The following is a 24,354-nucleotide window of genomic DNA, read 5'->3' as shown; positions in this document are numbered from 1 at the left end:
GGGTGATGGGTAAATGCCAAGTTCAGTTGACGTAGGTTGTGCAATACTATAGAGATCTGACCGTACATAGACAAATATTACAAGAGTATCTACATATAGATCTTAATCGTCGATATTTTCTCTTTTAAAAGTACAAGATAAATCAACGGCACATGCTGTTCCGTTGTTGTTACGTCAATATAATGATGCCATTTAGACAGCCAAAGATTAGGAAACCAAGTTTTTGGCTTGGCTGAGCTCAGCTGGGCTGGAGATCCTACATTCTACATATACACTAGTATAGTCTTAGCAGATCCATGCTGATCGGGGCGCTTAGTTATTAAGATCAGATTCAAAGGATACATGCGGGACTGGAACTTCAGGGGTTACACATGTATGTACAACCTGTAAATTTCCAACATTGGCTTTTCCAAATTCATTTATTCAGCTTGGTAGGATTTGCAATAGTATAGCCTTGGCAGTAGAAAACTAAATTAGCCCCGCTTGTGTAACCTGACATATAACTTTCTGTAGCTTGTCCGGGTATTATCTTGTCCAGTTACTATGCGCTTGATATGCAACTGATATAATAAATTTATAATAATCAAGTTATTAATTTGATGACTAGGTCCCTATTTATTACATAACAATATGAACCGGAATAAGCTGATTGTAGAGTTTTCGCCACTGGATGCAGGTTGATTCGATCTCTCTTCCCTTAGGTACGATGGTCTATATACATCACGATCATTTTCCTCCGGAAATAGTGCTAACATCACGAGAGCCTCGTATAACGTGCTCGAGGTCACTGTCCAATCGGCGTCTATGTTTATGTACCTATGTTTATGTGCTTATGTGCTTATGTGGCGCATGATATTAGTCTTAACTCAAACATTACCGCCTTGACTGCATGAGTCTTGACTTCTAGAATAATGGAGCCTTGATCCTTGTCGACCATACGGTATACTAGCCTGACTTAGGTATTGTATGCATCCAACATCAACCAGGTAGGTACCTACCCAGGTGTGAGGTGTGGAATCAGCGACGATAATTGTAACCATCTTCGGTATGTATATCCTGACGATTTGTACTGTACTCGCACTAGTATAGCTCATCAGCAATAATATGGCACGGCGATATCTCCTACCCTGTTTGTTAGTTATTACTTGTTTCAAGATATGATGCAATAATACGCTAGATCAGTTCATATGCGGTACTTAATATTATACCGTGCCGTAGCAGATGTCTAACTCCCTAAGTTCCTAAGGTAACTAATTAATCCTAAAACTTCATTATCAATGCAACCTGCAAAGTGACAAAGCATACATGTTTGCATGTTGGTTAGTTAGGTACCTACTTAATGTATGCAAGCGCTGGTATGATCTGCCTATTGAAATTAGGTTAGGTACCTATTGTACCTTAGGTGGATATAAAAGGAGTCCAAATAATCGCAATTGGTCTAAAAGTAAGGCTTCTTCAGCTGACCTCGGTAGGGTTCCCCATACCTCTAGCCGATTTAAGTTACGTAGCAAGCGGCTAGGAGACCGGCATTAACTTCCGAAGGTCCGCGGATAAGCAGAGGGGACAAAAGAAAGAGCGAAAAGGCAAGAGAAAGAGCGGGACAATGTAAGATCGGCCCGTGCCGGCTCAAGAATGCTGCGCCTCCTGCTTACACTAGGTACATGTGTTGGGTACTAAAAGCTGCTAAGCTTTTAACAATCTCTTAGAGAGGCTTGTTTTAATGCACGCCAAGCTAATTGCCACATGTACGAACAAGGGAGTTATGAATGCCTGCTTACTGGTTACTTGCCGATTCTAACACTAGAGCAATTGAGCAAAAGTAAGCTTTAGGTTTTTAGCCAATAATTTTGAGCACGAGGGTAAAATATATGCTCGTATCCCAGACATTCAGAGACGACCCGAATAAGCCTCGCTCTGATCTTTAACGTCAGCACGCTACGAACCCCGCTTATGAAGACATCGAAGTAGACTCTATGTAAACTACATGCCCCCCTTCAATTTTTTAAACTTTATGGGGTATACCTAGCTTTGTTTCTCGTAAGGCTACATATATGTAGGTAGATATTACAGCATGCTCCTGCATTAGCGTCTACGTAACCGAGAACTTTATACGATCTTACACCAATTAGGATGCTAGAATAGTAGATCACGACCTAGTAAAAACTTCTTACATGCTTTCTGATCGATGGCATTATAGCCTCGGCTAGACGCGTCCACGTGCTTTACGATGTAGATATTAAACTAGGACCCCAGGTAATACATCTGATATACACTGGAGTAACAAGATTTCAACCCCCTGCCCACTAAAGTAAGCAATAAGCCAACATCCTACATCTTAGAAGATTCTAGTTCTACGGTAGGGTATACTTAGCAAAGACACTCCACTTATATATCGTATTAGAGCCAACAAAAGCTACCATAAAGCTAGTTGCCGGAGTTTATAGTTCGGACGAGGTGGTATAGTTAGACTAAGTTGCAAACTGGAGTTCGCATGAGGAGCTCCCCTGTCAAACAAAGACCCTCTCTAACAAGATCAGGGGCTCTGATAACACACCGCTCCTTACTTACGATCTGAATACCCTCAGAATTTGGTAATACTAATGTAATGCAACTACTACATGTCGTACAATGACCTATCCGATTGAAAGCATCCTTCTTTGACCCTGCAATCGTCTACCTTAGCTATCCAACATTACTAGCGTGGAACTTGATGTACTTGATGCACGTACACGTTACAGTAGGAGCCTAGACCCTGCGGTGCTGTCTTACACGAAAGTGATGCTATTCATGTACACGTCTGGGAGAGAAATGGGCTAGAGGAGGAACGCATATCCTCCGTTGTCGGTAGTGGTCAACGACGTTCAATATAGGATCTCAACGGGATCCCTCGTAGCATTCAATGAATCTAGAGGATTATTCACCAAACTCTTCAAATATCGTAGTATTAGCAAGTAAAGCTCGCTACTAGGTCTTAGACTCGCGCCGCATCTCCAAACATGACCTTTCTGCCCCAGTACGTGTCTTTCTATGCAGCGAATGGAAAATCTCTGTTTTGAACCTCCAGGTTGTTAACTTATAGATGGAACAGCGACAAGATTCTTATAGCAAACCGCGGCGAGATAGCTGTCCGCATTGCTCGCGCTGCCCGGGAGCTTTCGCTTCCATCAATTGCTATCTATGCTCACGAAGATCGTTATTCAGATCACTATCGAGGTAATTCCGCATCATACTCGCTTAGGAGCATGAGTTCTAGCTATCTACAAAGCATCGAGCAACACTGACATATCGGGGTATAGCTGCGGACGAGGCCTATCTCCTAGGCGAAGCAGGTGAACTTGGACCACGGTGAATACACTTCTTGTCTATCTGCAAGTTCTTCGACTCGAATTTAGCTAACTACCTGTTGTCACACAACTTTAGGGCCGCATATTTAGATATCGATCGAATTCTACAAATCGCTAAAAAACATGGAGCCACCTTGATGTAATCTAAACCTTCCATGTTGGCAGCAAGTGATGGGCAATGATCGCTGATTTACGTTTTTTAGACATCCTGGTTACGGATTCTTAGCTGAAGACTCGAATTTTGCGCGCGCGATTGAGGAAGCTGGCCTGACATGTAAGTTTCAGTCGCAAATTGTGTTGAGAGTTTTTAGAACAGACCAAAATATCTAACATTTTAACTAACATTTTAACATGTAGTTATCGGACCCCCTGCCGATGTTCTGGACGGATTCGGAAATAAGATATCGGCGCGTAAGCTCGCAACGGAGTGCGATGTCCCCACAATTCCGGGCTTAAACCACGCTGTTTCGGAGCTCTCGGAGATAGAAGACTTTATTTCGAAGTAAGCGAATAATCATTCAAACCACGCAAGCGAAGACATATGCTAACCCTAGCTGTTTTTAGACATGGGTTCCCCGTGATAATCAAAGCATCACATGGCGGTATGTTATTGCACGCTAGGTACTTCTTATCATGTAATTCCCTGCTGATCGTGACTTTGAATAGGTGGTGGCCGCGGGCAGAGAATACTCTACGGAGACCCTTCTGAGGATATAGCCAACATCCTCTCCGAAGCACGTTCGGAAGCTAAAGATTCATTTGGCGTCGACGCAGTATTCGTTGAAAAGTTTCTACCTAGCCCGAAACACATCGAAGTCCAAATTTTGGCCGACAAACATGGCAATGTCGCTCATCTACTCGAGCGGGATTGCACGATCCAGCGAAAGCATCAGAAGATCGTTGAGTTCGCCCCGGCTGTGTCCGTTTCTAAGGAAACCCGACAGAAAATGCATGATGCGGCCGTGAGACTATCAAAATACGTTAAATACGGTGCGTGTTATTGGTCAATTCATTTCTCGATCTCGAATGCTCTCATAAAATTGACGCTAATTAAAACAGAAAATGCCGCGACCGTCGAGTTCCTAGTGCAGGGTGATGAATTCTACTTCATCGAAGTCAATCCGCGAATGTAAGTGATGCTTTATCGGCGTGGGCAGAGACCAATAATATGCTAAACATATTACATTGTGAAGTCAGGTGGAGCATACGGTGACCGAACAGATACTCAATGTTGACCTGGTCCAAGCACAAATACGCATTGCACGGGGCGCATCTCTTACAGATCCCCTCTTGGGTATCGACTTGGCTCCTGAAACTCGCAGCGTTGCGATTCAATGCCGTATTACATCAGAACAACCTTCCTTAGGTAAGTTCTTATTCTAGAAGAAGAAAAAAACAGCATTTAATTAACTATATATGGTACCCATATAGGCTTCGTCCCAAGTTGCGGGACCATTACTCACGCCCAGCTTCCCGGTGGACCGGGTGTGAGGATCGACGGGTACAATTTATTTGCGGGTGCTGAAGTTACACCCCACTATGACCCCTTGTTATTCAAATGCATTGTCCAAGCAAATGACTTGCAGCATGCAAGTGCTAAGATGCTCGGCGCATTGAACGCTACCCAGATCGCCGGTGTAGAGACAAATATAGACCTACTACGACGCATCCTGGAAGATCCACGATTTGTTAAGCAGCAATTTTTCACACGATCTCTGGACAGCGACGTCATTTTGACTAAGCCTTCAGAACAGAACGAAGACCCAAGTGACCAAAAGCTCATCTCATTTTTTGCTGAGAGTCTGATTAACGGGACGCAAATCCAGGGTCAGATTGTAAGTAACTCATAATTAGCCAGCAGCATGTATTCATTAACCTATACTGATCATCCTTAATTTATGCAGGGTAAGCCAGAGTCGCTGAGAGAAATCGAATTGCCTATATTGAAGGAAAGCAACTCGCGAAAGCTTCTTCATAACAACGTACGCCATTCGGACGGTTGGCGCAGCGTTCTTCTAGCAGAAGGCCCAAAAGCTTTTGCCCAGCAAGTTCGGAGACACCCGCGTGTTCTGCTCTCGGATACGACATGGCGAGACGCGCAACAGTCTCTCCTAGCAACACGTATTCGAACAGTTGACTTTGCGAAAATCGCACCGGCTACGAACGTTGCGTATCGGCAAGCGTATAGTCTCGAATGCTGGGGTGGAGCAACATTTGACGTTGCTTTGAGATTCTTGCATGAGGATCCGTGGAAGCGACTGGTGAGAAGCCAAACCCCTGTCCCCTCCTCTTAACTGATTTGGGGAATTTGAGGGAAACTAAAAACTAATAAAATGAATAACTAGGCAACTCTTCGTAAACTTGTCCCAGATGTGCCGTTTCAAATGCTACTGCGAAGCGTTAGCGGCCTTGCATACTCAGCGTAAGCAACTCAAACCTCCTTGCAATGAAGTCAGTAACTTATGTGCATGTATTAGGGTCCCGCACAATTTTCTAGAGTATTTTGCTTCTCAAGCCGTGGAAAATGGAATCGACATCATCCGGGTCTTTGACGGCCTAAACGATGTAGCCAATCTTACGGTCGCCATCGACGCGTGTTTACGCGCTGGCGCAGTAGTTGAAGCCGCGATCCTATATACCGGAGATATGTTGGATCCAGATTGCAAGTATTCGCTCAACTACTATATCGGCCTTATAGATTCCTTAGTGACGACCGGGGCGCATATAATTGCAATCAAATCCATGTCCGGTGTGATGAAACCCGAAGCGGCTAGGCTATTAGTCGGTGCAATTCGATCTCGCCACCCCTTCCTCCCAATCCATGTTCATACGCACGACGCAGCCGGTATGTGCACACTCTGAGTATTACAAGACTTGAATGGATATATTCTAACCGTTAGCAAATAGGAACTGGTGTAGCTACTATGCTTGCATGCGTTGAGGCTGGCGCTGATATAATCGACGGTGCAACGGATAGTATGTCCGGCACAACGGCTCAGCCCGCCATGAGTGCTCTTATTGCTAGCCTTATGGGCAGGAAGGACGAAGGAGAACTAGACCTTGACCATGTCCGTGCTGTTGACAGCTACTGGGCCCAATTGCGTCTTCTGTATGCTGGCTTTGATGCCAAGATCTCTGGGCCAGACCCGGACGTATATCTCCATGAGATTCCAGGTATGACAATAAACAAACAAGCGACTAAATTAAAGCGACTAACATTGTGAATAGGTGGACAGTTGACTAATCTTATGTTCCAAGCCCGCGAGCTTGGATTGAGCAACCAATGGAAAGAGACTAAAGCGGCATTCATGGCCGCGAACCTCCTGCTTGGAGACATCATCAAGGCCACACCTACCTCTAAAGCCGTTGCCGATCTGGCGCAGTTTATGGTCAATTCAAATCTCAGCCAGGAAGATGTTCTCACCCGTGCGGGTTCACTAGACTTCCCAGACTCAGTCCTCGATTACTTTGAGGGTTTGATGGGCCAACCTTTCGATGGCTTCCCGGAACCTTTCCGTACTCAGGTCTTGGCTCGTGCTGGAAGGAAGAAGATTGAAGGTCAAGCATCTGCTCGCCTTCCACCAGTTGACTTGGAGAACGTTAAGCGGAAGCTAACAACAAAATATGGCGACTCAATCACCGAGACTGACGTGTGCAGCTACGTCATGTTTCCTGACGTCTTTACTGAGTACCGCACATACTTGGCGCGATATGGCGACATAAGCTCGCTTCCTTCGCAACAAGTACTTGCCCCGCCTAAGATTGGCGAGGAGTTAGAATGCCCTACCCCTAGTGGTCGGCTCGTACGCGTTAAGGTAGTAGCGGTACAACCACTAGCTGAAAGCGAAGAAGTCTCTCCAGATCGTACTGTTTTCTTCCGGGTTGATGGAAAACACCGACAGGCCATAGTACGCGACTTATCGGGTAAGTCTATATTTTGTCTGTTGTATACTTCCTGATACTATGTCACATTTTCGTGACCTACATTCTTCCAACCTTTAACTTGTTACTAACAACGACATAGTCCAAATTGGATCAAAGCGTCGGCAAGCCGATCCCAGTATATCATCTCAAATGGGCTCTCCGTTTTCTGGAATTGTGTCGACAGTTCTTAAAGAAGAGGGAAGTCAAGTTTCCCAGGGTGATGTGATCTTATCTATTAGCGCCATGAAAATGATTATTAACGTCAGCGCTCCGTCTGACGGTTTCTTGCGTAACTTAGACGTAGAGGCCGGCGCCTCTGTCGAAAAGGGAGACCTACTGTTTGAAATACTTGGTTCGTAGTAGAAAACAATATAGAAAACAATATACCTTTTTGCCTAGCTACCTACGAAGTACGAAGTACACGATAACTTAGTCAAACGGCTGTGTAGTATGATGGCGATCTATGTATTGAGAATAATTGTTGTATTGGGAAATATCTGAATTGTTCTCTAAGGTCTGTAAGATCTAGGTACGTACTTCTGTGGACCTATAAGTGGGTTATATGGTCCTAGTCATGTGACAGGCTTCGCATAGCCGCCAATAGCAGGCCCGGCCCGTACCGGACTACATGCGGGTCACATAATCAAGGGGCTATCGGATAGGCCAATAGGAAACCGAGTTCGAGTAGCCGAAATAACCTAATGAGGCAATGAATTTTATAGCGTAGCCCCGCTATCGTAGGAATCTTCAGGTCCATAGGTACATATTCCGTACGTATTCCGTACGTACGCGCATTTACTAGGTACCAATGCCTTGATAAAGACTCCGCTCTACTAGACTAGGGCTTATGGCATATGTGACTGACGATTTCAATTACCCAACTTAGTAGGGAGCGTAGAACTTTTTTTTTTATTGCCGTATCCACTTAATAATAGCTATAATTGTTTACTTTAAGTAGGTAGTTAATCTAATAACGACTAGTATAGCCATGTACTCTTCACTTATAACTAAGGACTGCTTGGCTTAGGGTAGTTTTCTACGCCTCCCCGTACAAGTCCTCCCGCCTTGACTTGCTGTTAGGGTCAAGGTACGGTACCTCTGCAATACCCACGGCGCGGTGACCGTCTCGCTCGCCTAGCCTATCATAGTCGTGGGTTGCAGTATGGAACGTGCTACGGTTGTCCCAGATAGCTATGACGGTTAGCTGGCTGTCTTCTAAGTCGCAATGCTGATGTGAATGGGAACTTACCAATGTCGTTCTCGTTCTTCCACTTAAAGCGCACCTGGAAGTCATGGTTTTCTATGAGCGTCTGGGTCAACAGCTTGATGGTCGCCTGCGACTCGTTCTCATTCAGCTCGTTGATGTACTTGGGGAACGCTGCCGCCGCGTAGATGCTCTTCCATCCCGTGACGGGGTTGGTGCGTACGACGGGGTGAACGGCTGTGAAAGTCTTCCCGACGTTCTTCGGGTTACCACGCGGTCCCTCGAAAATCTTATCGTTGTGGAATAATAGACCATTGGCGATATAGGTCGCCGTCAGGCCTTCGAGGAACTTCTGGTACGGAGTTGATAGGCGGTCGTAAATGTGATAGCCGCTGACCCAGAGGGTGTCACCGCCATTCTTAGGCAGTAGCGTCAGTCGTAGGGACGAGAAGTCTGGAGGCACATTCTCGAATTGGATATCCGAGTGCCATTGCTGGCTGTGCTTGTTGGCATCCTTGTCTCCGCTGTAAACCTTCTTGCGGTGGACTGAGTTGATTGTGCTGATGTGCCTGTCTCCTACACCAAACTCGGATGTTTCGTTCAGAATAGGGTGGACATGCAGGCTCGACTCAGCAGGCTTTCCAGTAAGCTCGCCTAGTCTCTGGATCAAGAACTTCTGCTGGTCATCTGTTAAGTTGTTTTGTGCGCGGAAGAAGACAACGCCGCGTTGAGCAACTGAGGAAGCGCTAAGTTAGCCCGGTGCCAATCTTGATAGCTCTATTCCCGGTCAACTTACTAGTAATTCCTAGGTCGCGGATCAACTCATCAGCATTCTGGGCGTTAATGATATCATCTACAATGTTCACATTGTTGAATTCTCGACCGATAGTTGGCGTGCTATCATCATATGAGAATTTCTCAAGGACTCCCGAAAGCTTAAGCGGCTTCGGATACTGAGTCACACTCTTCCCCAGCGAGCCCATGATGAATTGATGAAGTTTGAAGAGTATAAAAGAGAAGTGATTATGATTGATACAACTAGACAGATGTCCCTTGTCGGATAGTACAGTAGAAGTGCCTTAATATGGTTGATTGATACCTTATATACACCTCCAACTCTAAGGATTGTCCGAGTTCTCGATGTAGTTGCATAGAAATCGGCCTCCTATCGGCTTCAACAGGCAAAGGAGCATAATCCTTGCGGTCTTAGTCAAAAACCATCGAGGAACAAGGAATTGGAAGAGGGAAACTTCTGCCTCACCGCCAATATGCTGACCTGCATCAAGAAGCAGCTCTTTAACACTTTACCCTATGGTAGATGAGACCCAGTAAACTAGCGCCAAACCTGCGCCGTCGACAACCAGCAAACTATGCCATTGCTTTAGCCGGCTTCTACCGCAGTTAGCCATTCTACCAACTCTTCAATGCTGTTAATCCATGAGTTCATTTTGTTGCCGTGTCATACGACCTTCGTTCGTGTCCGGCCGGACAGGGTATTGCCATTTGCACAAATGATTACGATATAAAAGTTTTATAACAAGTTATTATAAACTTATAATATTTCCTTTAAGTAATAACATATGTTAACCAACATAACTTAAAATATTTATAATAATTATAACATTATTTTTAATTCATTTATTTTTAATTATTTATGTATATAACATATAAATTGATGTTATTATCGATGAAATAATATTAATATAACAAGTACGTAGTAAACACGACATGTTACACCAGCATGTCGAATCTCTCGGACTCGGCCAGGGACCCTAGCCAGTGGATCAGTACCTAATACATCGTATCTCAGCTCACTTGCATGACTAGGTACATGCATGCACATGCATGAGTTAAGCTAGGTAGCCTGAACTACGGGGTATGGGCTGAGGGGGAGGGGTGTAGATATATCATGCATTCCTACGAAACTGCAGGATACAAGCACCAACAGCATAAACGCCAAACCAACTAGGTTAAATATTTAGCTCACATATGCACGGGGTGCATGCCCTATGTGGAACACCATGATCTCAATGAACCAAATGAACACAACGTAGGGTTTAGTCTAATCCTGTGACAGACGAGACATCGGAATGGATAAGCGGGCTTCTACGAATGGCCTGTCTTGATGCGTTCTTTGATGATATGGCGCCATGAATGGCGTCCGGAAATCATACTCAGCTTTCCGAATATCTCAGTCCAGGTTAATCTGGATCTAGTAAAACTTCTTTGCTTAAAGCGGCGACAACTATCCTTGGAGGATCAAGTGAACTTGATTCCGGCCTCGCTCATAATGCTTTGCATATAATGTTTCGTTGTCAACGGCGAGGCTCCCTGTCGTGTCAGATTAGGCAACTGCCTTCCTATTAGGGTCGAGAGGAAAGAATTGTGTAAGATGCTGCTCCTTTGAGGTAGCCTTTTTCTTTCTGCCGAATACCTTAACTCATCCTATAGTGAGAACGGTGGGCGTAATTGTTTCCAACCAGATTTAGAAGAATGTGATGTTGTGAGAAGACTAGGTCATGATGCTATCATAGCTTGGAACCCGGTCCTCCATCTTCCATCGTCCCATAATCTGTAAATGACATAAGACAGGCGTATTATCGGTTTATGGCATCGTGTCTCGACCAATATATCCGCCTAACCTCATGGTATTCTCCCCCCTTCTCTTGTTATATCTCCATAATACTGAGAAGCCCACCCCGGGATCACTGAGATAATACGAATATAATTGTTAAATATAGTTATTAGTAGTCTTGATTCAGTCTTTCTCTTACCACCATATAAACCCCCTTTCATTAGAAGTTATTCCTGCCGCCTTATATATGTACAAACTTTACAACCAAAAATTGTTTTTATGGATGGCGACCTTTTCATTCTTAGCTTACAGAAGTTTTTCAATGATAATTTTAATTATCTTGGAAATTTTAAATATATCATTATTTTCATACTGCCAGGACATAATAATAGCTTATGTTAGCAACGTAGAGCTTAAAGAATACGAATCTATATAAGAAATCAAAACTTCGTCTTCGATCTTTTGTTCACGTTTGCTAGCTGGTAGATATTTTATTTTATGAGGGATCTATTAGGGATAACTTGCATGTTAAATGCGTCACCCGTTGCTACCCAACATGGAAGTGACCGAACTTTAAAAACCACATTACATCTCTTTCATTCTCACTCGCGAATCTGAATAAACGCCGCTAATCAATGCCGCCTTCCAACTCTTAGTTTTGTGTTTTTACATGCTGGCTTTCCCTAAGGTTTTATTTGTACTCGCGAGAAAGCTCGATTTAGCAGGGGATATAGCCCCACATTTTACCTGACAAGACTTTTACCCCCTTTCACGCTAAGTAGTATGCGAATGACATATTTAATCGTTATATTTCCAAGGCATTACCTTTGGAGTTTGTAGTAGAAGATAACTGCCACTGTAATCAATCTTCCCAACCCAATGTGGTATCTTTGTGCTCGCAAAGCGTATTCAAAAAGTTTAATTTGTATACCTAGAAGCTTAAGGCTCAAAAGCCTACCATGCAAGTATGTTGATACTTAGCTGTTTGTCATGAGGTGGAACTCAAAAGCAGGGAAACAACTCCGTTGTTCCACAAGGAGCTCTAATCTATCTACGAGGATCTATGTTTATACATTAGGTGCTAAACATGGTATTTGTCCTAGATGTTTCATTTAGAATCATGACAATGTTATCTCTTGAATCTCATGAACTACTACTTAGATTGAGGACTAAGCCAATCGGAGTTTTTAATACCAATAGATTAGCATGTAACCTTTTAACCTAGGTGTTTAACAATTTGGGCCCTGATTTTCACCGAGATACCGATTGGAACCCGGTAAGCAGTAGCTCATCGGGAACCTTTTAGCAACGGTAGTAATTGTATGTCTCTTCCTTCGCCACGTGGGCTTCCGCTCCTTTACACGCGCAGCTGGAGCTTCTCATGTGAACACTTAGCTCACCCAATCTTTTAGCCCTTGACGTTGGGCGTATTAGTAACATGGTTGGTACTTATTTACTTAAGTACCTATCTATATACTGTATCATAAGTAGCCCTCTGATTATAATTTAATTTAATTACCTTTTATTAATCTCATTTAAAATTTTTTAATTAAAAATGTATTATTTTATTATTTAACTACAAGATAAAAATGGTTTAATACTTAATATTAATTAAATATTTACTTATTTATATTTTAATAATAAATTATAATACCTTTTACCATCATAGAACTTACACTACTTAACGCAATAATCATAGACTTGGAATAAAAGGTTAACTCCAAGCCGTCCTTTCTACGTGTGAATATGGTTATGCGTTGTTTATTTAGGTAATATATCGGCTACCTAAATTGTGATGTGATATGCGTATATCGGTATATCGGGCTACCCCAATTCTCACCTTAAGATGTCCGGTAGGTCTTTATACCCTAGCAAGATTCCCACCCCCTTGCAATATTTCCTTAAGTAACAAAGCTTACCACGATGTTAACCGCAAGGGAAGATATGTCCTCGTCAATGCGGCATTCCCGGACCCCTCACATATGAGGGATAATAATTAGATATTTCCAAAACATGCTATGATCAAACCTGCTTTTAGATTATATGAATTGACTATGAGGAGATAGTATATTTGTCTTGTTGGTATTTCATTAGATAGTCTCTCACACAATGTCCGGCAGAAGAACCCAGAGTAACAAGCCTGTTAGCTTTCAACTCCATCTGGTTGTCGTTGGAGCAGGACTAGCTGGCCTTGCCGCTGCTATTAGCACACGTCTCGAAGGTCACCGAGCTACAGTACTAGAGAAAACTACAAGGTTAGAGGAAGTTGGTGCTGGGCTACAGGTTACCCCTAATGCAAGCCGTTTATTCCATCATTGGGGAGTTTTCGATGAACTCAGCTCCAAGGCTGCCGTTCCGTCGTATCTAGCAGTTCGACGATATGATGGTACGCGTATCCTAGCTCGGGAAGGCCGTTATCAAGAGAAGATACTCGAACGATATGGAGCTCCATTCTGGGACCTCCACCGTGCGGATTTGCAGGAAACGTTAGTGCGTCGCGCTCGCTCACTCGGCGTTGATATTCGGCTGGGTTTTGATGTTCAACACGTTGACTTTCAACACGCCGCCGTGGTTGCACAAGATGGCCAGAAGGTACAAGGCGATCTGATCCTTGGTGCAGATGGTTTATGGTCGCGCACGAGAAGTTTCTTGTTACAACAACAGCTAACACCGACACCAACTGGGGATCTTGCATATCGAATTGTATTAAATTTAGAGGATATAAAAGATCCGGAACTGCAAGACTTAGTGTCCAACCCATCCGTCAATTTCTGGATTGGTCCGGAGTCTCACGTCGTAGGCTATTCACTCCGACAAGGTCGCATGTATAACCTTGTTTTACTCCGACCTGATGACCTCCCAGAACACGTGAGCCGCTCTGCTGCTGATGTGGATGAGATGAGGAAGCTATTCGAGCCGTGGGACCCAATGTGAGTTACATTTGGATTTTAGAATTGGTATGTCTTTTACTCACTAAGGCCTATAACAGCTTGAACAAGTTGCTAGCATGTGTGAGCAAGGTGGATAAATGGCGACTGATGCATAGTAATTATATACCCTTGATATACCGATATGGGATATAAGTCTAACATGAACGGTATCATTTAGTCTCCCCCTTAGATACCTGGGTGAATAATGAGGCATCCTTCCTACTGGCGTGAGTTATGTCATTTTCCCCCTCGTGACTCCTTATTGAACACAACTAACCTTACTGGACTTAGGGGTGATGCATGCCATCCAATGCTCCCATATCTTGCGCAGGGAGCCAACTCCTCCCTCGAAGACGGCGCTGTCCTCGGTCGTCTTCTTAAATATGTAACCAATCGCGATAAGCTATCCCATGCACTTGAGCTATACCAACAGCTACGAAAGAGTCGGGGTGAGGCAATAGCAAAGGAAGCATTAGGCCAGGTTAGTTATAAAATACCTAGAAACAGAAATATTTATACACGATATGCTAACTTGCATATGACTAAAGAGAGATTCATTCCATTTGCCTGATGGTCCCTCCCAGGAGCAACGAGACGCTATCTTCCTCGCAAATCTGGACAAAGAACCGCCACCAAATTTCCCTAGCCGCTGGTATGATCGAATCAGGACTTCATTTGTATGATAAATCTTATAAAACTAACGCGTTACTCACATTTAGGACCTGCCCTACAGTGCAGCCGTGGCTATATAGCTACGACGCCGTAGCAGAAGCTGATAAGGCTTATAAGACGCATCCGTTCTGATTTTCGTAGTTGGGTTATTTATAGATACTGTTTTGTTATTTAGCCTACACAACATCTACTACTATATATATACCGACCATTCTCAGCCAAGACTTTGGGCTATATCAAGTAGTAAAGCCTACTTTGTTCCAGTTAAAGTGATGAAACTATCCTAAATGTAGAACTTTCGGCTATCTAAACGGGGTAACTCCCATTTAAGTCACGCATAGGAGATTTCCCTGGTTTCCGGTTGGGCCAATCGTTTACCTATTATTTAGAATTGAGGCGTATTGTTTCCATAGAAGATTCCAAGGTTTCAATGGTGCTGGACAATACCTATAATTACAATTTGTGCGCATTGTTAAGTACTAGAAGATATAAGGATAAATGAGGAAGAGATACTGGTCCGTACAAGAAGCTTTTCTCACCAAGGCAGCCACGTTAATACATTAACAATACAAGTATACAGATCTATCTAAAGTTGTCTACCTAGTCATATTTTAACGAAATATTACCTATGGCATGATGAAATTCCGCAATGACTGCTCAAGTTCCAACACCGATTCATCCAAGTTATCCAATATCAAAGGGACAAGTCTCTGTAGAGGATACCAGCTACTCCTATTACCACTCTTGTCGTCCGGTCTCTCTATCTTAATTCTATCGCGAATATCCCCCAGCCCTTCTTTGATCCTCGTTAACATCCGGATAATCAGCATTCCTATAATAAACATCTGTTCCTCTTCAGGGACCTGAAACTCGTTTACTGTAATCTTCATTGGAGGGGCTGTTATTAAGGGGCCCTTCGAATCATGTCGCTGTCGCGCGCTGCAGTTCACTCCGCTAGGCTCTTTGGAGGATGTCTTCTCAGTACCGGCCGATGCCATCTTAAGGACTCCCACATTAGAAAATGCCAGCTTGTCGTTAAGCAAGCTTTCAGTAGATTCCTGATCCTGTTTCTGATACGTGAGGAATTTCCATACACGTTTCACCACTGTGCCAATACCAATAAGCAACAATTTCAAGGCGCTATAGTCTTCATCCTCCCAGCATAACTGACAACTCATATGAGATTTCCATAGCCGCAAGCATTGATTAGCCACATCCAGCGTAATAACGATGAAATGAGGACCGTGAGTTCGGTCCAGTTCTTTTACATGACATAAGAACCGGGTATGTTGCTGGAGGCAGCTGCACCGAGTAAGCTCACTTCGATGTCCAAATTCCTGGAAGTCAGGTAATAGGACGTCGTTATTGTACACAATTTGAGGGTCATTTTGAGATGTATTGAGCTGCTGTGCCCTTATTACAGGAGACTGTTGTAATTGGCTCAGAGCCATCCATGACTCTTGGTCATCCTACATGTAATAAAATGAAGTCAGACTTGCATAAATAACTGATAAGCTCGAGAAGGACGACTTACCTTTTCGAAAGAGAGACTAGTTGTTATTTCACTTTCCCCAAGGCTAGCAGAGTCTTGGCCATGAACTGTCTCTGGGCTAGACAACGCATATGATGAATCAGAAAATGCATTTATGGGCATGCCTTTAAGGTTCATCGAGTCGTCTTGGTGTGATTGGCCATTCTCCGGAGACTGTTGAGCTATTGCCGTAGGAGGGCAATTATTATTGGATAATCTTTTCGTCTTGATGGTCGAATGGACTGTTTTGCTCCTAGCTGCACCCTTTGGAGGGCGACCAAGTCGTTTTGAGATACTATAATGACATTGATCCCCCGACCTTACGCAAGATATACACGGATTTCCTCTGGAACATTTTATCTTGGCCTTATAGCAACTGTCGCAGGTAGCGCGCACTTTATCAGCGAGAGGTATCTGCGATCGCATTATGAGGCTGGATTGTATAAGAGGTCAACTTGAATCGTTAACCTCACGAGTTGCCCACTGGCTATGATTATTGTCTATATCGAAAGCTGTGCAAGGTGGTTTCAACTATGTACTATCTAAGCTCAGAATAGTGAGAGCTAAATTCCCATGCCGTTGTTATAGCTCTCCCAGAAAACTGGGTAAACACCCTTGCTAAGGAGTCAAGATATCGAGAGGCTCTCGGGATCCGATTTGAAATATACTATATGTGGTAATATTCCTGAAAAATAGCAGGGGTATCAGCAGTTCCGATTGACTATCATCCTATTTGGGAAAGCTTCCCCACGATTCTCCATAACGCTCCGGAAGCAGCCGGATTAGGACTCTCGTAGAAAAGTCTAGCGAATAACCACCACATGGAAATCATGCGTCATAGTTGAGACGAAGAAATATTGCAGTAAGTTTACTCAGAGTAACGCAGTGGGCTCCAGCCTGGATAAAATCCTGATGAACATACTCCGCAGGGAGAATAAGAACCAGGGCCTAGTGATACACAGTAACCTCAGGAGCTTGTTCTTGACTCACTACCTACTTAATCAATAATGCGTAAGAATAATCCTATGATAGGAAAAGCCTAATATACACTTATAATTATAAGAATCAGACTTCGACACTGAATCGTAGTCATTTCATACCCCAAGGCTAATTCTAGACTTCCTATATCTAAAGGTAGTCCCCCGATCACTCTACCCTAATCCAGCGAGACTGCCAAGCGCTGCAATGCTATTCATTGATCGCATACCCCTATTTGACAGCATTTCCTCAGGTGGCGTCATATTTTCCATTTCTATAATATATTATTTTGCTTTGTTAATTTGTTTATATAAGATAGTATGATGTCTACTCACATTATTTCTCAGCCTGACTACTTTCAGATGTATCATGCCATAGCTTCAAGCACCATGTAGCGCCCAGAGCGTCTCTGATATCTGTTTTCATTGATGCTGTTATGACAAGCCTATGTTGATCATATTTATTATCCTCTTATGTCATCTGTTTACTATTGGAGTTGGCCCATAATATGTAATGAATATTTGCTCATTTCTACTTGACATTAAACAGAAGTTCGGCGTTCTCGTAGAATAACGGATTTTCTGCCCAGCTTCTTCCCGAGCCGCGACTTAGACGTCTTCAAACTGATATTACCCAGCGTATCGCGCGATACGGATGTGAGGTAATAGACAGGTATATCGGTCCGGTACTGCCCGCCCAATGGACGCGCAAGGTAAAAGATGTGTCTATTATGACTCTGAATAGAGGTCAACGAGTCAACTTCCAACGATTCGTTCTTTTCTATATTCTCGAAGGTTATTGATGTGGTTTTCTGCGGGATGGCGGTCACATCCCGGCCTACCTGATAAAGCCAATTTGTAGGTTCAGTCTCGGATATTATGTACTGATCCCTACCTAAGTATCAGCGTTATCGGTTTCAAGACATCTTCTCAAAGTCGTTCGGTCGAAGCCGTATAAGAGAATGGGTCTTCTACGATCATTGAGAAGCTGTTAGGGAAGAGTGTAACTAATGCTAAGGGCCCCCTTTTTGAGTAATACCTAGATCTATTTTACTTAATAGTGCTTACATTGCCTGGGGTTCTACTTATGACATGGAAGTTACATAAATTGTGACGTAGGAGCAAAGCCCACATCAGCACAGCGGTGGCATTGATGACTTCTTGGGCATATTACATATACGGATGAGGGCCAATTAGAAGATCCATAGTGGGTTAGTTAGCAGCATCGTTATCACGCTGAACATCCCTGGGATTTTAATCTTTTCTTGGCGTCTCTACTCACACAAGTATCTGTATCTTACAGAATCCCTCAGATACTTACCCAATACAACAACAATTATGATGAATGCAGATCATACCACAAATATTCTTAGCCTAGCAGCAATCATTGATTGGCGAGCCCTGTTAAGTTGAGGTCGTAGGGCAGTAACCTAGTCATCTTACGCTTTGCTTAGGATCTCTTAAAAGATCTGCAGGACTTCCTCCTGTGTTTATTTCTTGGCTTCTTAACCCCAGCACGAACTTTTAAAGGCCAATAAATTTAACAATTCCATTCTGGACCCTGGTAACCGAGCCATACTTCTTTTTCAGCTCGCATGGGATTGGTTTAGTGGCGCAGCGCATTGCGTCTTAGAGTCTTATAAACTTCATCGGTAATAACACAAAAGCACAGCCGCAATCAGGGGAATTCGTTCCGTCAATTATACATAAAGACCCCATAAACAACCCCAATCAATCTGATGACGTGAACATTAGAGAAGCCCATGCTCATCGCATGATAGCAACCAGCTATATAAGAAATAAAATAAAAATCGAAACCCGATGGTCATGCAGAAGCGAAGATCTCACAAGAAATCCCGCAACGGCTGCCAGAATTGCAAAAAATGGCATACAAAGTGTGATGAGCAAGGTCCACCTTGCAATAACTGCATACTTCGAAAGGCTACTTGTGTCTACAGTCGATCTAAAGCTGAAGCCTTCAATGATGGAAGCTCTCTATCTATGCGTCCTAAATACAGGACCGTGGCAAGATGTCCTACTGGTGTTGAACGACCACGAGGTGACTTAGGGGCATTGTGTGCGGCATACGGGGGGCCTACCAGACTCCTAGAGCTTGAATTAATGAACCAGTGGTCAACGCATACATACAAATCATTCTGTGGCATGCAGGAAGATGTGGAATATTTACAAGCGATATTACCACGGTCAGCCCTCAACTACGACTTCATGCTGAACTGCATATTTGCTATATCATCTTTGGAAATAGCGAGGACTGTTGGGGAAGCTAATTCCAGGAAGTACGTCAATGTGGCGCTTGAATACTATAATCGGGGTAGCACCTCATTTCGAGCCCAGCTGGGGAGTATGAACGCCGAGAACTGTCACGTCTTATATATGTTCTCCGCCATAGCCGTTGCCGTACATCTCTCCACACCACAACGTGCTACCAATATACTCGATCTGACATCAGTGGCTTTCGACCTAGTCAATGGTAGCACCAGTATTGGAATGTTAGGGATGCCATGGCTTCTTAACAGCCCATTCCCGCTACGCACCATGCTAAGCCGCATGGGTGCATCAAAAGATTTAATAGATCCAGATATTAGAGCCGCCTTAGCTAGGTTGCTCGAACTCAACAATAAGCAACACGCAGGTACACCCAAACCGATGGAAAGCATCGAAGAGACGGGAATTATCACCGTAATACACGACTACGAATTATACCAATCAGTAATCCAAGGTCTAGAGATGGCTTACGCTGAGGAAGCAGGAGGACGTTTGGAGGGATTCGGTTCCGGATTTCCAGGACATGCGGGGAAGAAATTCGCATCACTGGTCGGCAGGCGTGATCCGTTCTCATTGCTCATAGTCCTGCATTGGACTATATTATTAAATGAAATCAACAGCAGGTTTTGGTGGGTGAAGTCACTAGCAGCGCCGCTTGGCCAAGAGATTGCAGATTTCTTATGTACCAAGCACCCTGCTTTAGCCATAGAATGGGCCGACGCTATGTCGTGGGCTCTGGGTCGTCTTGGCCTGCCAACATCTCGGTCACGAGAGTTATCATATAACCAAGAGTTGATCGAATGGGAACAAAAGGAAAGAGCCTCCCCTCATCCCATAATGCAATCTAGCCAAATTATTTTTAAATAGAATAGTCACAGAGGGCTTGGAGAAACTAGGTACACTAAACTAACTCCCTTGTCCATTTAAATACGAACCATCTCTTATCCACTTACTTGGCTGTTGATAGTTGAGCTGTATGTCATCTCCACGCAGTTATTTATATTTACCTAGGTACCTTACCTGGGTAGATAGATAGATAAAAAGTTTGAAGCCAGTTAACCATTGTTCCTCGTGGGTAGCGACCGGTCCAGTGGGTTCATTAGGTCCCGGATCACCATTTTTCTCGGGTTGGGGAGACATGTTCTCGCGTTCGCCTTGTTCTAGGGATTGCCACCTGGTAGATGATGATGATGATGATGTTGACGCCATTTTGCGAGGAGACGTTAGGTGATGGCTAAGCGAAGAATCGCAACATAAGCAGCTGCCTTTTGCGAACACGCTTAAGTAGGTAGACACGTTCAAAGAATTTTTATAATAACGAAGTCCATTGCGAGACATGATAGTCGAGACTAACAAGAGGGCATAAGGGGGCTACTCGGATTTCGCCTGCCCAGCATTCAAATTCGAAAATCAAAATCAGATACACCAATCATTTACCTTGCTGCATCAATCTCAATTACTTTTACACTACACGTCCAGATCATTCCAAAGTAACTAAGCGAGAATATATCTTGCGTAACTGGATCTTCATCAGATACATCTTCTTCTAGCGTAGACGGGCTTTTTAATCGTTCCGCTTATACAACACTATTGTAAAAGTTACCCCGAGATTCATAATTCTCGATTGCAAGCCGGGGACAAGACTCCGATTCCTAGTACATGCGATCTTACATCCATTCAACGCAATATAGTGAAAGCCAATGCGCCCCCTTTCTACCTCACAGTAAAAGGTGGAGGTATTAGCCAAAATCTGGACTCGTCGATGTACCAGTCCTTAATATATTAAGGGGTAGCTAGTTCGGGGGACTATAACTACGCGCTGTATAAATGTAAAAGTAGCACCACTACCACAATATAAACTACCACAATAGAAGCAACGGAATCTAGACCGGTTTGTATAGTGGCATACCGTTTCTCTAGGGCTTACATGGGACGCTTTCTTTGATGTCTTACAATTGTGAATGTAAGCTTTCAAGATATGTATATGTATAAGTGGGCTCTCTCACTCCATCATGCGAGGCTTGCTGGTTCGTCTTCTCGATGATCAACTGCACTTGTACTTGTTTTACAAGTATCTCATCATTCGGACATTTGTTCTCGTCGCCTAGTCTTAGGAGGCAGTCATCCATCCATGTGCGGTGGGCAGTTGTAATAGACGGAATGTAAACAAAGGGAAAATATTTTAACTTGTAAGTCATGAAATTCGAAAGATATCCCTCTGCTTCGGCTAAGGAGGGTTCATATGAAGCCGTACAATCAGAATCCGTAGTCTAACTCATTATATTATGCATATGGTCATTTGAGTCAGTGGAAGGTGAACCTTCATTAGATTGATGATGGGAATGTGATGGGAATGAGCATTAAGGTCTGCCTGGATACTGTTATTAGGTAGAGAAGCGCCCATAGAGGCTAAGGGCTGGGGGGATACGACGGCTGAAGCACCCGAAGCACCGATTTTGATAAGTGATATCAATCCATCCAGCTTCTCTTCAAGTCGCGCCGTATTCTTCGTTTTGGTCATGGCAGGCCGTTTGTAGTTGCGTCGCCGAACCGACTCTCCCGGGCGACATTCTCGATTTAGTCGATAGCACCTAATTCTATTAATTGTCTTATTCGAAGGGAGGGAGGTGAGAGTATAACTACCTCTCACAAGGACCTCCAACTGGACGAATAATACACTTGCATTTGGACTGGGCGCAACCCGCACAAGCGTGACCGTAAGGTGCCGGAGTACCAGAAGGGGTTGATGGGTTGATGGGTTCTGATCCATGTTTGGCCATCAGGATATTGATACAAGAAGAAGACACGTTGATCTTACTTTAGGTTACTTACCTAGAGAGAGCTTGTGTGTATGTTCTCTTTGGTGATCATGAATAATTCGACTCTTCGTTAATGTTCAAATACCGGCTTGTCGCTGTAAAATGTACCTAAGGTATTGATAATCTAATATCTGCTTACCTCATATTCTGTTTAATACATACCATGAATATGAGACGGTTTAATGAGCGGGATCGATTGGATTTAATTAGACAATTCAGGTAAGCAGTTATGTATGGCACATCTTTATGAAGCACAATAATTAAGAGATGCAAATATCAGCTAACAGACATGGTTGAGCAAGGCTCAGATGCAAGATGGCCTTACCATGCGTAATTGGATATGTATATGTCTTGTAAGAGTATGAAATATGGTCATTAATAATTCGTCAAGTTATACTTGAAGGATTAGATGAAAGGCTTCTTCGAGGCTCCGATAAGTTGCTTTCATACGATGGAGACTCGACTCGAGTGACGACTCTTACTTAAAGTAATTAGTGTAGATATAAGATATTTCTTACAGTTACTGCGACTTTAGCTACGTAATTCGTGAACACCTTAAGAATGATTCCTATAAAGAGCCAACTCGTCTTGCTCTAGCAATCGACCCATATAGTTTCCTAAACTCATTCGTAATGCTAAGCATAAGATATCGTACAACCTTTTCCTACCTCCTACAATAACCATACATAATTGGATTGCCACCGTCAGGAGAGGGAACATATAGAATCTTAAGGGATCGGCGTTCCTCAGTGGAAATGACGTTTAACCCGCGGGTCGGACCGGATCCGCATGGTCTTTGATATTTTACCCGGCCGAACGGAGCTCTGCCGATTTCCCGGGGAAATCTGGACCACGGTCGAAGACAGGTCTGGCCTTTGTGTATTATGTTATCATCTTCCCGGTTCTTCCCGACGATGCTTTACTACTGCAACAGGACGAATTAGGTCCCCTGGCACTAATCGTTATCCCATGATAGCGCTTGATGACCTCACGAGAAGTAATTGATAACGTCTTGACTCTGATTTGAGGGCACATTATCAGCAAGAAGCCCCAGTTTTTTCTATTATACATAGATGTTGGAAGATGGTAACTACATGATCGCATTGAATATACTAATAGTGCACAAGTTCACGTGGCCGTCCGAGTTTTCTCGTAATCTTAAGATTTAGGTACCTAGGTAGGTATCATCCATTACGTTGTACAATACAAACCAACTAAAGACGATATTTTGATCCCGCCTCTATCCATCGTGGCTCAGACGATTCATGGTTTACGTAACGAAGCCAATCTAAAAGAACCATATGATCTTATCATTCCTTAATCCTAGAGGTTTGGATACGATAGTTATTTGAATAGGACCTACGGATTAGAATACCCAGACCCAGAATACCCCAGAAAGACGGAAGATATCGGAATGTCTCGTATTCCAACTAGCCCAATTACGGGATGAACTTCGGTAAAGTATAATGGACGAAAGGGGAAAGACACTACGTACCCAGGCCTTAGATGAGCCTAGATTTATGAACGGCACGTTAGATGCGGATATGCGACGCAAGGACGATTGCGCAGTGCACGTCGAGTCCCAGTCTGCTAATTGGTCACACCGCCGATCATGGCAGCTCGAAAAAAGACCTTACCCAAGTCCCGAATGATCCCCATGCAGCAGGGTTGAACGGGATGGAAAATATCGGATCTCTATTCGTGTACATATGTACATTTTCATGCAGGGGGCATTATCAACAACTTCCGAACATCAGTCCTTTCAGTTGGTAGAGAACTTTATAAGGTCTGGGTACATAATATCATAGGGTGAAACCTCGGAAAGTTAAGGGTTTAATATCGAAACATAGATTCTCCGATAAGACATGTGAAAGTTCAAATGTTGCACTTCAATCATGTACATGTATGTACCTTAGGTGTGTAAGAAGATAAAGATATATTGATGGTTAGTTTGACTCTCCTAATAGATTTATACCTAACATGCCTAACCTAAATACTTAATAAAGTCGTCTCATGTTTGAATCTACCTAACATAATACAAAAGACCTCGAATATTTCCTTTTTGCCTAGTTACATGTATAGGTAAGTAAGT

At 43.5% G+C, this 24,354-nt stretch overlaps 6 protein-coding genes across 6 annotated transcripts; 3 read left to right on the top strand and 3 right to left on the bottom strand.

Annotated features, from left to right (window-relative positions):
- Window positions 1–2,996: 2,996 nt before the first annotated feature.
- Window positions 2,997–7,628, top strand: F4813DRAFT_398738 (pyruvate carboxylase; the record flags this gene model as incomplete). Its single annotated transcript, XM_049248089.1, has 17 exons — window positions 2,997–3,013; window positions 3,089–3,213; window positions 3,297–3,345; window positions 3,421–3,483; window positions 3,548–3,618; window positions 3,702–3,846; window positions 3,909–3,946; window positions 4,011–4,334; window positions 4,404–4,473; window positions 4,538–4,710; window positions 4,776–5,179; window positions 5,249–5,605; window positions 5,690–5,766; window positions 5,822–6,189; window positions 6,252–6,518; window positions 6,573–7,268; window positions 7,369–7,628. The coding sequence occupies 17 exons, from the start codon at window positions 2,997–2,999 to the stop codon at window positions 7,626–7,628; spliced, it is 3,504 nt and encodes a 1,167-aa protein (XP_049096741.1).
- Window positions 7,629–8,304: 676 nt separating this feature from the next.
- On the bottom strand, window positions 8,305–9,455 carry F4813DRAFT_382427 (taurine catabolism dioxygenase; the record flags this gene model as incomplete). The annotated part of the gene is made up of 3 exons (XM_049245801.1): window positions 8,305–8,459; window positions 8,518–9,207; window positions 9,269–9,455. The coding sequence occupies 3 exons, from the start codon at window positions 9,453–9,455 to the stop codon at window positions 8,305–8,307; spliced, it is 1,032 nt and encodes a 343-aa protein (XP_049096740.1).
- A 3,511-nt stretch (window positions 9,456–12,966) lies between these two features.
- On the top strand, window positions 12,967–14,885 carry F4813DRAFT_195671 (putative monooxygenase). Its single transcript, XM_049239489.1, has 6 exons — window positions 12,967–13,977; window positions 14,037–14,092; window positions 14,156–14,204; window positions 14,269–14,458; window positions 14,526–14,629; window positions 14,697–14,885. The coding sequence occupies exons 1-6, from the start codon at window positions 13,157–13,159 to the stop codon at window positions 14,779–14,781; spliced, it is 1,305 nt and encodes a 434-aa protein (XP_049096739.1). The 5' UTR covers window positions 12,967–13,156; the 3' UTR covers window positions 14,782–14,885.
- Window positions 14,886–15,233: 348 nt separating this feature from the next.
- Window positions 15,234–16,477, bottom strand: F4813DRAFT_369333 (uncharacterized protein). Its single transcript, XM_049244414.1, has 2 exons — window positions 16,184–16,477; window positions 15,234–16,118 (listed from the first exon to the last, which is right to left on the bottom strand). Exons 1-2 carry the CDS (start codon window positions 16,316–16,318, stop codon window positions 15,276–15,278), a joined length of 978 nt encoding a protein of 325 aa, XP_049096738.1. The 5' UTR covers window positions 16,319–16,477; the 3' UTR covers window positions 15,234–15,275.
- Window positions 16,478–18,802: 2,325 nt separating this feature from the next.
- Window positions 18,803–20,373, top strand: F4813DRAFT_195658 (uncharacterized protein). Its single transcript, XM_049239487.1, has one exon. The coding sequence runs from the start codon at window positions 18,979–18,981 to the stop codon at window positions 20,308–20,310; it is 1,332 nt and encodes a 443-aa protein (XP_049096737.1). The 5' UTR covers window positions 18,803–18,978; the 3' UTR covers window positions 20,311–20,373.
- Window positions 20,374–20,869, bottom strand: F4813DRAFT_195659 (uncharacterized protein). Its single transcript, XM_049239488.1, has one exon. It carries the CDS (start codon window positions 20,779–20,781, stop codon window positions 20,437–20,439), a length of 345 nt encoding a protein of 114 aa, XP_049096736.1. The 5' UTR covers window positions 20,782–20,869; the 3' UTR covers window positions 20,374–20,436.
- Window positions 20,870–24,354: the final 3,485 nt, after the last annotated feature.

Source organism: Daldinia decipiens (assembly GCF_022478715.1).
Source record: "Daldinia decipiens strain CBS 113046 unplaced genomic scaffold F4813scaffold_34, whole genome shotgun sequence".
Lineage (NCBI taxonomy): Eukaryota > Fungi > Ascomycota > Sordariomycetes > Xylariales > Hypoxylaceae > Daldinia > Daldinia decipiens.
This window is presented reverse-complemented; position numbering and strand designations above follow the sequence as displayed.

Coding starts and splice junctions, on each gene's coding strand:
- F4813DRAFT_195671 (XM_049239489.1), top strand. CDS start 13,157: ATGTCCGGCAGAAGAACCCAGAGTAACAAGCCTGTTAGCTTTCAACTC. Junction 14,205..14,268: donor GAGGCATCCTTCCTACTGGC/GTGAGTTATGTC, acceptor TACTGGACTTAG/GGGTGATGCATGCCATCCAA. Junction 14,459..14,525: donor CAAAGGAAGCATTAGGCCAG/GTTAGTTATAAA, acceptor ATATGACTAAAG/AGAGATTCATTCCATTTGCC.
- F4813DRAFT_369333 (XM_049244414.1), bottom strand. CDS start 16,318: ATGAACCTTAAAGGCATGCCCATAAATGCATTTTCTGATTCATCATAT. Junction 16,119..16,183: donor CTAGTCTCTCTTTCGAAAAG/GTAAGTCGTCCT, acceptor TATTACATGTAG/GATGACCAAGAGTCATGGAT.
- F4813DRAFT_195658 (XM_049239487.1), top strand. CDS start 18,979: ATGGTCATGCAGAAGCGAAGATCTCACAAGAAATCCCGCAACGGCTGC.
- F4813DRAFT_195659 (XM_049239488.1), bottom strand. CDS start 20,781: ATGTCTCGCAATGGACTTCGTTATTATAAAAATTCTTTGAACGTGTCT.